The 15,364-nt window shown below is 36.7% G+C and overlaps 2 protein-coding genes across 2 annotated transcripts in view; one reads left to right on the plus strand and one right to left on the minus strand.

Annotated features, from left to right (window-relative positions):
- The window catches only part of CFTR (CF transmembrane conductance regulator), a 251,363-nt gene that overhangs the window by 187,788 nt on the left and 48,211 nt on the right, over positions 1–15,364 (minus strand). Inside the window, exon 2 of the mRNA XM_072964621.1 lies at positions 8,596–8,682. Within this exon, the coding sequence (XP_072820722.1) occupies positions 8,596–8,618 (23 nt within the window). The 5' untranslated portion in view covers positions 8,619–8,682. The remainder of the gene's footprint in view (positions 1–8,595; positions 8,683–15,364) is intronic.
- ASZ1 (ankyrin repeat, SAM and basic leucine zipper domain containing 1) overlaps positions 10,516–15,364 on the plus strand; it is a 51,176-nt gene continuing 46,327 nt past the window's right edge. Inside the window, exons 1-3 of the mRNA XM_006217173.4 lie at positions 10,516–10,654; positions 11,036–11,135; positions 14,762–14,884. Coding sequence (XP_006217235.1) covers positions 10,550–10,654; positions 11,036–11,135; positions 14,762–14,884 — 328 coding nt within the window. The 5' untranslated portion in view covers positions 10,516–10,549. The remainder of the gene's footprint in view (positions 10,655–11,035; positions 11,136–14,761; positions 14,885–15,364) is intronic.

Here is a 15,364-nt window from a genome sequence, read left to right on the forward strand (position 1 = left end):
TCACTGAACCAATGCCAGTTGTCAGAATCCTTTTCGTCTGAAAAAATGAACTGTATGTTTTTAATTGACTGATATCAAATGTTGTTACTTGCAGCTAAAACTAATCCTAACTGATACAGACTTAATACATGTAGAATGCTTGGAATAGTTCTTAGTCATGGCTAATGCTTAATACATTTTAGCTGTAAGTATTACTTTCTAGTTAACCATGTTTTCTATGTCACCAATTTGATATTCACTAATCTGTGATATGTATTTGGTTTATGTATCCTGTCTTATAATTTCAACAAAGTTGTAATATTATGTAAAATCCACTATATTTACACGCATGATAAATTTGATAATTTCTTGCAGCAATTAATCTGTCTAAAAACCCTTTTTTTGCTTTCTCTTTTAATTCAAGAGCCTATTATATTTGTTGAGATCTTGGTGTTTGTTAATATAGTACTAATTTAAAAGTTTTTTTAGTCAAGTTTTGGAAAAGTTGCTCTGGAATTTCATCATTTGCTCCCTTTCCATCCATTTTTTTAAACTTCTTTTTTTGCAATATTTTTAACATAAAAATGTTCAGGTACTTAAGAGCTTCTACTATTTCCTAGCAGTATACAATTACAATGTTTTGTTGGAAGTAAGAATTAAGGCACTCTCTTCTACCACACCTATCTGCAATGCAGTAGCTTTATGGATATGCATTTAAAAACTAGGAAGAAATACAAAATTACACAGCAATAAAAAAACTACATGTTCTAAACTTTACTTTAAAATTTTAAAGTAAAGTTTAAGTGAGGTAAATGATTGAGTAAATTTCCTAGTTAATGCAAACAAAAAAAAGATATCAAGTCAAAGAAAATTTTTCCAGGAAACGAATCAATGTGAACCCATATCTAACTTTATTTAACACCCCATTTTTGAGTTTATCAGCACTCTCTACGTTATGAAATATAAACCAGTACTCTTGATTTCAATACTTCTACACATTCACCTCCACACATATACATACATTCCTGCTTTTTCACCCATTTTCCCATTGGAATAAATTCAGCCACCAACTACCCAATTTTTCAGGCTTAAGACTTAGATGTCATCCCTCACCCTCTTCTTCCTTCTCCTATCACTTCCTATTTATCAACAGTTTTTATCTACCATCTCCACAAAACATATATATTCTGACTCTGCCATCTGGCCACCTCCAAAGATAACTGTTCTTGACCTGGTCTCCCATGTCCTTCTACACTCATTTTCTACACAGGGCTACATATTAGAATATTTGAAGAAATAAACATGGCACAAACATTTTCATTAACTATTACTTCCATGTAGTATATTGGTTAATGCTTCTTAACTAATTCCCATTCTCATCATTTCCTGATTTTTTTTTTCCTCTTTGCTTAAAGATTGGTTTTGTTCTCAGATCTAACCTTAAGGAAGAAAATAAATCCAAATGAGAATCCATTCCTGTTTTAATAGTTTAACCTCCACATTCTCCTACTGGATATAGATAACTGCCCTAGACCCAGCCTCCGCTCACCCCAATCACCATCTTTCTTCTACAACCTTATCTAACCCTGGCTACATATTAAAATCACTTTAAGAGCCTTGAGATATATCAACTCCTGGACCCTATTCCCAGAGATTTTGATGTAATTGGTTTAAAAGGGGGCTGGCTAGAATCATCTCCAGAGGATTCTAAAACGTAGGCAGGGTTGAGAACCTAGACTATTGCAGTAGACTCTTAATTGGTGTTCCTGATCCTATTCTTGCTCTCCTACGTGCAGTCTTTTCTCCTTGTAGCCAGAATGATCTTTTAAAATGGGAAATCAAATCCTTGTAACTTCCTATCACACTAAGAATAAGGCTTCAGAGAGCCCTTCTCTGAAATCCTGTTTCAAATACTGAACTGCCTCCACTGCTCTCTATTCCCTTCACCTGGTTAATTTTTCTTTATAGAATTTATTGTTACCTGATATTTAATTATATATTTATTTGTTTCTTTCTCTTATTAGACTATAAACATTCTGAGGTCAAGAATCTTGCTGGTCTTTCTCACAACTTCATCATCCTCCATGACTAAGAAGTACAGTAGGAGCACAGTAAATATTTGTGGAATCAATTAATGCCATATAATTTTTTTCAATGCTTATCTCTTTCCTTGGTTGTCTTGTGCACATGAATTTTAATAACTGAAAAAAACTCTGTTTACCATTTTTACGCCTCCGAAATTCTCTCTAGACGAGGTAGTTAACTGGACCCCAGGCAGGATTATAAGAATTAAGAATCCCAATAGAATTTTTTCAAATGAGTGAAAGTAACACCACATATATTACTATAGAAAATAAGCAAGAATGATTCAAATGTGATAACATTAAATTTAAAACAAGTTCCCCATGGATATAGCATCATCAGGCATATTGGTAAAATAAACTGTATCAGCTAATCATCACTAATGTCTGAGTCAAAGCTTAAAAGTTAAAACAAAGCAAGCAAAACAAAACCACCCAGAAACTAGGGACAGCCTAAATTTGAGCAATATTTATTTCTCGGATACTGCTGGTTCCTTGCCCTCTTTGTTTTACCAGTCCCCTGTCATCAGTGAAGCAAGCAGAACACTGTGGTCATTAACAAAGAGAGTAGGTGGTTTTCTGACCCACTCCAGGAAGTCACATGGGGGAATTCCTAAATCTTTTCAGACAAAATCAAATTATCCATTTCTGATCTGGCCAGGAATGAAGCTTGTGATTAATCTGTACATGAATTAAGCTTTATTCTGAGTCTGGTTTACAAGTCAGATGAAATCTGCTTTGGAAAAGAGTGCTTCCGAGACACTGTGAGAGTGAAACACCTGGGAAAAGCAACTATCCCTGCAGGGAGAATGCGCTTCTGTGGCATCACAGTTTCCCAGTTCAACCTCAGCCTCCAGAGCCAGAGAGCCTGTTGTGAATTCTGGCCATTCCACCTAGCAGCTGTATGATCTTGGGCTGTTTACTGAAGCTTTCTGTATTTCAGTTTTCTTATCAGTAAAATGCAGGTAAATAATAGCACTTTACTCAAAAAGTTATAGTGAAGATTACATGAATTCATAGCTATAAGGTGCCTAGAGAAGTGTCAGGGCACAGAGAAGTTCTACATAAGTGTGAGAAAGTAATGACTGAAAGCATGGATTTCAGATCTAACTGTTTCCTGCATTTGAATTCCAGCCCCTCCAAGGTAGGTGACCTTGGGAAGGCGACTTTATCTGTCTATGTCTCCATTTCCCCATCTGTAAAAGTGAGATCACATTTACCTCAATAGGGTTGTTTCAGTATTAAGTGACTTAATATAGGTAAAGCCCTGAGAACAGTGACTGGCATACAGGAAGCACTATAAAATGAATTTAGTAAGTATCATTATTTGCTGTTATTAGCTTAGGTTATACTTCAGGGCAAGATTTTTCAGACAGTGATCTCTTTTCAAGTCTCCTGCTTCTTTGATCAGTATTTCTCAGGCTCCTTTACTGCTTCTTTTCTTTTGGTGGCCTTCTAAAAGAACAGTCATTCTATGAGGATATATTTCTGGTCCTTTGATATCTTCATCCTATCCATTCTCCCTGGGCAATATCATTGCTTTAATATGTCCATTATCACCTCTTAAGAAGAGGTTTCTAAAGTTGAACCATAGTCCAGGACTCTGAGGGACACTCTAGACCTTATCTGGACATGGATAGTCTCGGACATTTCAGACTGTCTCTGGGCAAAACAAAAAGTGTTTCCATTTCCTCAAAATTTTTTCCTCTTGTAATGTTTTTGTCACTTTAGTTTAGACTCCTCTCTCCCTGTCCTTCATGTAGTCACCAAATTCTATTGATTCTAATTCACAATTAATTTTGAATGCATCCTTTTCTATTTTTCCTGCCACTTCTCCAGTTCACAATTACAGCAGTCTTTTAATGGGTCCTGTCACCTCTTGAAATCATCTTCTGAAATCAATACCACACCTTATTTATCATAAAAAGGAATGAAGTACAGATATATGCTACACTGAGGATCTTGAAAACACTATGCTAAGTGACATATACGGTGTACTGGGTTGAATAGTGATTCCCCCCAAAATTCGTGTTCACCCAAAACCTGTGAATTTGACTTTGTTTGGAAATAAAGTCTTTGCAGATATAATCAAGTTAAGATGAGGTCATACTGAGTCAGGGTGAGCCCTGAATCCAACATGACTGATGTCCTTACAAGAAGAGGGGAATTTAGAGACACAGACACGCAGAGACACAGATGCAAAGAGAATACCTTGTAAATACAGATGCAGAGATTAAAGTGATGCATCTACTAGTCAAAGCATGCTAAGGATTGCTAGCAACCACCCAGCAGCTATAAGGAAGCAAAGAAGGATCCTCCTCTAGAGCCTCCTAAGGGAACATGGTGCTGTTGACACTTTGATTTCACTTTAACCATCAGAATGGTCAGAGATTAAATTTCTGTCGTTATAATCCACTCAATTTGTGGTAATTTGTTATGGTAATCCTAGGAAATTAATAGATATAGTATGGATATACCACATTTTGTTTATCCATTCATCAATTGAAGGACTTTTGGGTTGTTTTCACTTTTTGGCTAACTGTAATAATGCCCCCATGAACATCTGTGTACATCTATGATCCATTTTGAGTTAATTTCTGAAAATATATGAAGTTTTTTTTTAACCTATGGATATTCAGTTGATCCAGCATCATTTACTGAAGACAATCCTTCCTCCACTGAATTGCTCTTGCACCCTGATCAAAAACCGTTTGGCCTTACTTGTAGGGATCTACTTCTAGATTCTCTGTTCTGTTCTATCAATCTTTGTGTCTATCCATTCTCCAATACAACACAGTGCTGATCACTGTAGCTACACAAGCCTTAAAATCAAGTAGACTAATCCCCCCTACTTTATTCTTTTTTCTCAGAATAGTTTTAGCTACCTAGTCCCTTTGCCTTTCCACATAATTTCAGAACAATTTATGTACTGTAATAGTCTGTTCAGTCTGCTTTAACACAATACCACAGACTGGGTAGGTTAAAATAACAGAAATTTTATTTCTGGAGGCTGGGAAGTCTAAGACCAAGGCGCCAACAGATTTAGTGCCTGGGGAGAGCTCACTACCTGGTTCACAGGGCATCTTCTTGTTGTGTACTCACACGGTGGAAAGGGCAAGGGAGCTCTCTGGAGTCTCTTTCATAACAGCACTAATCCCATTTGATGTAATCATCTCCCAAAGGCCCCACCTCCAAATACCACCATTTTGGGGATTACATTTCAACATATGAATTTCAAGGAGGGGAGCAGAGGACACAAACATTTTGTGTATATCATCTATATTTACAAAAAAATCTTACTGGATAAGACCTGAAGTTTTAAAAATCACTTTGATACCAAAGCCAGACAAAGATACTACCAAAAAAGAAAACTATAGGGCAATATCACTGATGAATATAGATGCAAAAATACTCAATAAAATATTAGCAAACAGAATCCAAAAACACATAAAAAAAGATTATACATCATGATCAAGTTGGGTTCATCCCAGGGACACAAGGATGGTTCAACATACACAAACCATACAATGTGATATACCACATCAACATAAAAAGGGACATAGATAAACAAGATTACACTGTATAGCACAGGGAAATATACACAAAATGTTATGATAAATCACAGAGAAAAAAATGTGACAATGAATGTGTATATGTCCATGAATGACTGAAAAATTGTGCTGAACACTGGAATTTGACACAACATTGTAAAATGATTATAAATCAATAAAAAATGTTAAAAAAAACAACTCAAAAAAAGGGACAAAAATCACATGTTCATCTCAATAGATGTATAAAAAGCATCTGATAAAATTTAACACCAATTTATGGTAAAAGCTCTAACCTAAGTGGCTACAGAGGGAACATTTCTCAACATAATAAAAGCTTTTTATGACAAACCTATAGCCAGCATAATACTCAATGGTGAAAAGTTGAAAGCCTTCTCACTGAAAATCACAAGACAAGGATGCCCACTCTCACCACTCCTATTCAACATAATATTGGAAGTCCTGGTCATAGTAATTAGACATGAACAAGAAATAAAAGGGATCCAAATTGAAAATAAGAGGTAAAATTATTAATCTATGTGGATGACATGATACTATATATAGAAAACCCTAAAGGCTCCACACAAAAACTACTAGAGCTGATAAAAGACTTTGACAAGGTAGCAGGAAACAAGATTAACATACAGAAATCAGTGGCATTTCTTTACACTAACAAAGAAATATCAGAAAAGGAAAATAAAGAAACAATCCCTTTTAAAATTGCATCCAAAAAAATAAAATACTTAGGAATAAATCTGACCAAGGAAGTGAAAGACTTATACATGGAGAACTACAAAACATTGACTAAGGAAATTAAAGATGATCTAAAGAACTGGAAAGATATCCCATGTTCTTGGTTTAGAAGAATTAATATTGTTAAAATGGCCATACTACCCAAAGCAATCTACAAGTTTAATGCAATCCCTATCAAATTACCCAGGACACTTTTCATAGAACTAGAATAAACAATTCTAAAATTTATAATGGAATCACAAAAGACCTAGAATTGCAAAACAATACTGAAGAAACCGAATGAAGCTAGAGGAATAACCCTCCCAGACTTCAGAAATTACTACAGAGCAACAGTAATCAAAATAGCATGGTTTGGTACAAAAACAGACATATGGATCAGTGGAACAGAACAGAGAGCCCAAAAATAAACCCACAGACTTTTGGTCAATTAATCTTTGACAAAAGAGGCAAAAACATACAATGGAGTAAAGACAGTCTCTTCAGCAAATGGTGCTGGGAAAACTGGACAGCTGCATGTAAATAAATGAAGTTAGAATACCCCTTCACACCACACATAAAAATAAACTCAAAATGGCTTAAAAACTTAAACATAAGATAAGACACTACAAATCTCTTAGAAGAAAATATAGGCAAAACATTATCTAACATAAATCTTAGCAATGTTCTAAAGGCAGTCTACCCAGGCGATACAAATAAAAGAAAAATAAACAAATAGGATCTAATTAAACTCATAAGCTTTTGCACAGCAAAGGAAACCATAAGCAAAACAAAAAGACAACCTATGGAATGGGAGAAAATATTTGCAAAAGATGAGACTGACAAGGGCTTAGTTTCCATAACATATAAACAGTTCATACAACTTAATAATAAAAAAACAAAGAACCCAATCCAAAAATGGGCAGAAGACCTAAACAAGCAATTCTCCAATGAAGACATACAAATGGCCAATAGGCACATGAAAAATGCTCAATATCACTAATTATTAGAAAAATGCAAATCAAAACTACAATAAGGTATCACCTCACATTAATCAGAATGGTCAGCATTCAAAGTACACAAATGATAAATGCTGGAGAGGCTGTGGAGAAGAGAGAACTCTCCTACACTGTTGGTGGGAATGTAGTTTGGTGCAGCTGTTATGGAAAATAGTATGGCGATTCCTCAAAAAAACTAAAAATAGACTTATCATATGATCCAGCAATCCCACTCCTGGGCATATATCCAAAGGGAACCTTAATTCAAAAAGACACATCACCCTAATGTTCATAGCAGCACTATTTGCAATAGCCAAGACTTGGGAAGAACCTAAATGTCCATCAACAGATGATTGAATAAAGAAGCTGTGGTATATTTATACAATGGAATTCTACTCAGCCATAATAAATAATAAAATAATGCCATTTGCAGCAACATGGATGGACATGGAGGTTGTCATTCTAAGTGAAGTAAGCCAGTAAGAGAAAGAAAAATACCATCTGATATCACTTATGTGTGGAATCTAAAAGAATGACAAATGAACTTATTTACAAAATAGAAACAGACTCACAGACATAGAAAACAAACTTATGGTCACCAGAGGGGGAAGGGAGTAGGAAGGGACAAACTGAGAGTTCAAGATTTGCAGATACTAAGTACTATACACAAAATAGATAAACAACAAGTTCATACTGTATAGTAGCACAGGGAACTATATTCAATATCTTGTAGTAACCTATAATGAAAAGGAATATGAAAATGAATATATGTATGTAGATTTATGACTGAACTATTATGCTGTACACCAGAAATTGATACAACATTGTAAACTGACTACCTCAATAAAGAGTAAACATATATGAAGATTAATAAATTCACAGAATTCACAGATAGCTCCCAAATTTATGTCTCCAAGACCAGCCTTTCTCCTGAGCTCCATGGTTGAACATCCAACTACCTACTTGACAGCTACATTTGAATATTTGATTCTGAATATGTTAATTTGGGGTGTTTATTTCATCTTCAAGTTTTTCCTCTGGTCTTCCTCCAGCTTGGTAAATGGCACCACTACTTATCAGATGCTCCAACCGAAAACCTTCTCCACAAAAGAGTTTGAGTCTCTTAAATACAAATATATATACATACACACGCACACACACACACACACACACACACACACGCCCCAGAACACATCTTTTATCAGTTTAAAAATATTTCAGCGTTCAGTTGCTCTTAAGAGTAAAATCCAAAATCCTTACTTTAGGCTGACAGGTCCTCTCATCACGAAGCTCCAGCTTCGGGCCTTTCTGGTCTAAGCAGGGCGAGGAAAAGATAAAGTGAGACACCTAGAATGTAAAATATAAGAATTTACAGGTCCCTGAGAGTGTGTTAAATTTTACCCCCTACAGTCTTCACGTGCCCCACCTCAGTTCCGGGCCTGTGTGCAAACTTTTTGCTGCCTTAGGGCCTTGGTACTAACCATCTCCTCCATCAAGAGAGCTCTGCTCTCCCACTTTTTATGAGTGGCTCCTTCTTGTCATTCATTACCCTGCTTAGGTCAACTACACTATAATAAAAAAAACAATACTAAGAATGGTAGCTAAGATTTATTTACCTTTTACTTTGGCTCTATTCTAAGACCATTACTTTATTTAATCCTCCAAACAATCCTGTATGGTGTTACTATCGTAATCTCCATTTTACAGGTTAGGGTATTGATGCAGAAGAGGCTAAGTAAATGGCCCAATAGCATATAGCTACTGGTAGTAAGTGACTGGCCAGGAAACAACCTAAGTGGTTTGACCCCAGAAACCAAGCACTTGTTTATTTCCTTTGGGTAACCTACAATCTGCAATAGTCCTGTTTGTTTACTTGCTTATTGACTTTCTTCACTAAAATGCAAGTTCTATGAAACAACTTGGTTTGATTTTGTCTCCCCAAACTTAGTTGCATCTGGCTGAGCTCAGTGATCCACAGCATTTATAAAGAAATACAGGCCTGGCTCCCAAATAACCAAACTACTTACAAATACTTACCTATGAAAACCTCTGAAGTAAACAATTTCAAAATCTTACATCAAAGACTCTTTAAGAAAAAAAATTGCAAAATTTTCTAAGAATGGTGCATGGCTATCTTTATTTATTTATTTATTTACTTACTTACTTACTTACTTACATGGAGAGGTAATTAAGTTTATTTAGTTAGTTAGCTTTTTGATTGAGGTACTGGGGAACTCTGGACCTCGCACATGCTAAGCATGCGCTCTACCGCTTGAGCTATACCCTCCCCCCATGGCTACCTTCTTTTAAAGTTATCTTTAGGTAACTTTTAGGCCCAGTTTCTTGATGGGTCTACTTTTTTTGTGTGACGGCAAAATAATCACTGTGTTACCAATATTTTACCTATAAGTCACATGCAGAAAAGTGAGCGTGGGCTTTCACCTGGAATTCTTTTTATTATTTACCCTCTGAAAGTTTAAACCATTTCTTCTTCCCAGCTCTCCTGATCCAGTGTCTCCCCAGCTCCTCCCCTTTCTCGACTATTTCCTTTCGAGCATCTACACTATCTACCTGGGAAAGTTTCCATCTTCTAAAGTTTCTAAATCTATGATGAGATCACACGGAATTTAAAGGAAGACTTCTCCTGGCTCCTTTCAGCTCCCATTTGCCTGCTGACTTCATGAACGTATGGGTGATGCTCCTCAGGGATGTGTTCTAGCCAACAGCACTGGCCATGGAGCACATGTTTGACAGTGGTTTTGGCGGAGGGCCGGAGCTGGGGGTGGGGGGAAGGGCAGGTGATGGAGACGGGAGCGAAAGCCTAGTATTCTGTGACATTTAAACCTCTATTCTGCTTCTGCCACGGCTGAGGCAATACTTAAAGAGTAAGAACTTCATCATTTAGCACATACCCTAAAAAGAATGAAGGGTAAGGTCCTGAAAGGAACTGGAAGCACTGGCCAGGAGGTCAGCCTGCCTGCCCCGACAGACGCGCCAGTTTTCCTCTACCACAGCCTCAGGGATGGTGGACGTGGGCCCGGGTGCTGCGCGCAGTCACGCGCCTGCGCCCGAAGGCCCAAGACCCCAGCGCTCTCGCGTCGCGCCTTCCCGCGCAGCCCTTCCTGCGTCACCCTACGCGCTCCGCAGTGCGCAGGCGCCGAGGGAGCAGGCGGGCTGACGTGCAGCCAGTGCGGCGGGGAGCGGCCTAGCGGGCATGGCGGCAGGTCCGCTACGCGGTCTGGCAGTGGCCGGAGGAGGCGAGAGCAGCGAGAGCGAGGACGACGGCTGGGAGATTGGGTATCTCGACCAGGCAGTTCAGGTAGCACCTGTCTTGACCGCACCTGGATCGGCCTCCCCTGACCACGAAACCTCTTACTTCCTTGCCTTACGTTTCCCTAACTTTTTTTCCAGTGGAATTACAGGCTTTTGAACTCCCGACAAACTCGCAAAGTTTCTGTTCCCTACTGTGCTTCCCATCAAATGCGCTTCTTTAGGTTGTCGTTGTAATTCTTCACTTGGGTTTGGATCCATTCTCTTTAAAGATAATTTTAGTTACGAATTAATCGCAAACTTTGTATGTTGCCATCTCTCCACCCCCACCCCCCAGATATACCCAAAACCAATCATTATTGTTTCCTGATTCGGCGGAAATGAAAATATATGTAACGAGATTTTTGTTTTTAACTTTCTGCTGTTTTAGAAATTGAAAAGACCGTTACCCGTTGAAGAAAAGAATGAAACATTTAAGAAAGCATTGACCACGGGAGATACTTCATTGGTGGAGGAGCTCCTAGATTCTGGTGAGAGTTAAGGGATAGTTTCGCGGTAACATGGTTGTCTTGGTTCATAAGGATTCCTTATTTTTAAAAATTTTGAGTTGCTTTTGTAATGGAAGCTTAATGAATGGTAGTGTATCAAGTGTCCTACATCTTACTTGACTCTGAATTCTCTCTGCCTTATTTTCTTCATCTACCCACAAATTTGGAATGTCACCCAATATCCTTCCATCAGCTCTTCCACCTCTTTCAAAAGGTCTATTCTGACTAATCTTACCCGACTTTGATAATTCTTACTTTTCTCAGCATTTACTTGGCTGTATTTATTATTATGTGTATCTCAAGGATTGTTTCTAGTTAATGTACATTTTAGTTATGTTCTTTGCCTGTGTTGGTTGTGTGTGTGTGTGTGAATGAGGACTGAAGTAGGAATTAATATCTGGATACCTCTTACAGCCTTCTGCCTACTCAGTGTGGTTCCTTGGGAAAGTCATTTAAACTTCTAGAGCATCAGTTCCCTTATGTAAAATATCATGGGCCCCATGACATTTTTCTGTTTGTCAAATTAGATATTATTTTTTTGAATTCCCTTTACAACGAAATGTGAGTTGTTGATAATGACTGAAATTATCCAAAGGAGTAACAAGCATTTACCATCTACTTGTAAATCCAAAACATTCACACATAAAACCATATATAGCAAGATGGTTTTTTCTATGATAGAGATACTGCATGGTTTAGCGGAAAGTCAGTCATTTTAGAAATAGTACATTTCTGGGTTTAATTACCAACCCTACCACTTGATAACTCTGTGATCTTGACCAAGTTTGGAAACTCGTAAGCTTCAAGTTTCCCCTTTTTAAAACCAGGATGCATTATATCAAAGGGTTAAAATGAGAGAATACATAAAGGCCTTAGGGCATGTAGGCATTATATAAATATTAGCTGTTGTAGGGCATGTAGGCATTATATAAATATTAGCTGTTGTAACAAATAAGAAGGATCATATGACTTTGCGGACAGTGGCACTTGAGTTCATAATTGAAGAATTAAGTTGAATAAAATTTGAATAATTGAAGGAGGTCTAATACTATGATATGGACACAAGCGGGAGTGTGCATAAAGTTGGGTGGGATGGAACAGGCAGAAATTCGTTTTTAGAAAAGAGAGTTTGCCTTGGGAGTAGTGGGACTAGGTGCAATGAAATGGTGGAGGCTTTTGAAGGATTAGGACTTGAAAAGAGCCCACTGGTAAGGTAAGTATTTAGTCAATCTTTCAAATTTTAAGTACAAAAAATGTTTAATGTCGTTTTTAAAAGCCAGTAACAAATAAATAGGTATAAGCAGAAAAATACCTTTGTCTCCACTTTTCACCCCCCTATTACTCTGAAGTCTCTCACAAGTAATTCCTGTTTTAGCATTTCTTGGTTTCCTTCCAGATGTCATTATTTAACACGTTTAAAAGTATTTTTAATTGTGTGCCTTTCAAAGTCATTCTTACTTTAGATACATATTTCTGCAGCAGTTGAGAAGTTGAATAAAAAATGAAAGCTCCTTTTAAGTCAGCCAGTTTTAATGGCTCAAAGAGGTCTCCAGTTTTTACTTTTCAGCTGTGCACTAAAGCTTTCTGTTCTCTTTAAATTATTAGACATTTTCAGCATTCAGAAAGGATGGAGACTTATCTTTTTCCCACTGGAGATTACCATTCTTCTACATTTGGTATTTATAATTCCTATGAACATCTTTATGTTTCTACTATATATGCATTTACCCCAAAACAATATAGTGTTATTTTGAATGTTTTTGAGCTCTGTATGTATATTGTCAATCTTTCTAAACTTACCTTTTTTTTACACTATGCTTAGAACATAATATGTGCTTAATAATTTATTTTTTTGAGTTTAGAGGTGATGATAGTTAAGAATTTTTGTACTGAAATGCTACATGTGCTCATCTTCACACCATTTCCTTTTTACTCTTGCTGTCACATTTTGAGCAGTAATGTCAATAGGGAAAGGATAATGAGGGAAAAAAATGATCTTTTCTCTGATCTCATTCATACGCTTTCAGTTGCAGCAGTTTAGAGAAGAAAATTTGTTAGAGAAGACAAGTTGGGCCATCAGTATATGTATGTACTAAGTTTTATGTTGTTTTCTACCGGTAATTATCATGCACCTTATATCAATTAAAGTTAGTTTGGGAATTTGATGTACATAATCTTTCAACAACTTAGTGTTCCTACAGAAAAAACCCGAGTCCTCCCCAACAAGTTTGCACTTTTTCAGTGATACGACCTTCATTTTTGCAGATGGAACATTTTATAGCCAGAGACTATAAAACCTGTAAATTATTAGGTGTTAAAGGCAGGCCTATGTTCAGTGGTTTTCACATACAAGTTTTCCTTCTTCAAAACAAAAAACATTCTGTTTTCTCTCTTGTCTTAAGATTAGCCAATATTTCTTAGGTTGAAGGGAGAGTTTGCCACTTAAATCTTGATCTCTTTATAGCAAATGCTTTACATAAATCTAATAGGTTGTGTTCACTGCCTCACTGTAATCTTGTCCTTGAACCTTTTCTCCTATGCTCCTCCCCAGTCTTAGATCCAAATCTGGATCAGTTCAACCTTTTTTTTCTGTTTTATGTGACCAAACCAATCAGTGCTATTGGGGAAAATCAGATCACTTCAAGGATTTGTACCATTCATGATTTGAGGATTTGAAGGTCAGCTGGCTTTTGGCCTTTCTTAACAATTATTATCTTTTCCTTCCTGTCCCAGTCTGGATGGTAGCTATTTAAAACTTGATCCTACTCCTCAGGGCTGATGTCTCGTCTGTGCCTCTCCTTATTCTAGCTCACTGTTCATTCATTTGTTCAAAGCAGAGCTTGATGGTTATTTTCTGTTTGTCTTTTTCCAACACTCCTCTTCCTCAAATAATTTTAAATTCTGATAACCCTGCTTTCAAAATGTCTTTTTGTATTCCTTCTTCACTTTCTCCACTGCCCTTGCACTGACTTTTGTGTGGACTCATAACCTCCTGTCCCACTTTCAGCAGTGGCACCTATATTGTCTTTATAATTCAGATATAATAATGTAGATCTTTGGATCACAAAGTGCAGTCTACATTTCTTAACAGAGCTTTCATAATCTAACCCTAACCTACCTTTTTAGCCTCATGATTGGCCAGTCATGCAAGTTTTGTGTTGGGAAAGAAGTTAAGGGAGTTTTAATAAGGAATCTATTTGGTATTTGCCACCATAGAGATGTATGATGATATTCTCACTAGAAATATATTTTACCTCTGTGAAACTGTTTCCAACTACCTTAGAGAGTAAAAGGTAGCATGTAAGAACCTGTTCTAATACAGATATTTATAGATTATATGATAAAACATTTGTCAGATCTGGTCTCCTGGAACATAATGAAACTGAAGTGAACTATAGTGAACTACAGTGAAACTGAAATTAGCTATTTTATCAAAGTCTGTATACAACTATTTTCTATTTTTCTGAAGCCATTATTATCAAGAAATTCCCTACCATTATGAAGTACATGGTGTATGTTGCTTGGTGTGGTATTTTAAGCATATTAAGTTGACAATGATTTTTTTTTTAATGGATGAGGCTTTTAAAGGCTTGTTTTTATGTTGACAGGAATCAGTGTAGATTCCAGCTTCCTGTATGGCTGGACTCCCCTTATGTATGCTGCTAGCGTTTCCAATGTGGAGCTGGTCCGGGTCCTTTTGGACAGAGGAGCTAATGCAAGCTTCGTTAAGGGTAAGATGTTTTAAATGCTTAAAATATGTGAAAATTTAGTTTGTACATTTCTCTGTTTAGAAGCCTAATTATGTTCTGTTTGAGGGTGGTGATATGTAGTTTCCATGGTCTGTTTTCATACATTCACTTTAAAATAAACCTTTGTCTTTGAAAAAAATAATAATAAGGGTAAGTTGTTTGAGGTAACTTAACTGATTATGTTTGCTGAGATTTTCTTGATTCCCAAGCAGCTATTATGCAAAGTGAAAAAAAAAGCAGTTTTCTAAGAAAAAAAAAACCCTTTCTATTAATTTCATTATACAAATAACACACAAAACGAAATTAGAAACCACAGATACTTTGAAGAACTCTCTTTCTAGAGAGGTAGATTCCATTTATGTCATTGTTATATCTGGTTATGTTTACTACATATCTTTAACTTCTATGCTAGAAGGTTGGGTTATTTTTAAGGCAAAAATGCATTGAATGAAAACATCAAAA

The sequence above is a fragment of the Vicugna pacos genome, chromosome 7, assembly GCF_048564905.1.
Source record: "Vicugna pacos chromosome 7, VicPac4, whole genome shotgun sequence".
Lineage (NCBI taxonomy): Eukaryota > Metazoa > Chordata > Mammalia > Artiodactyla > Camelidae > Vicugna > Vicugna pacos.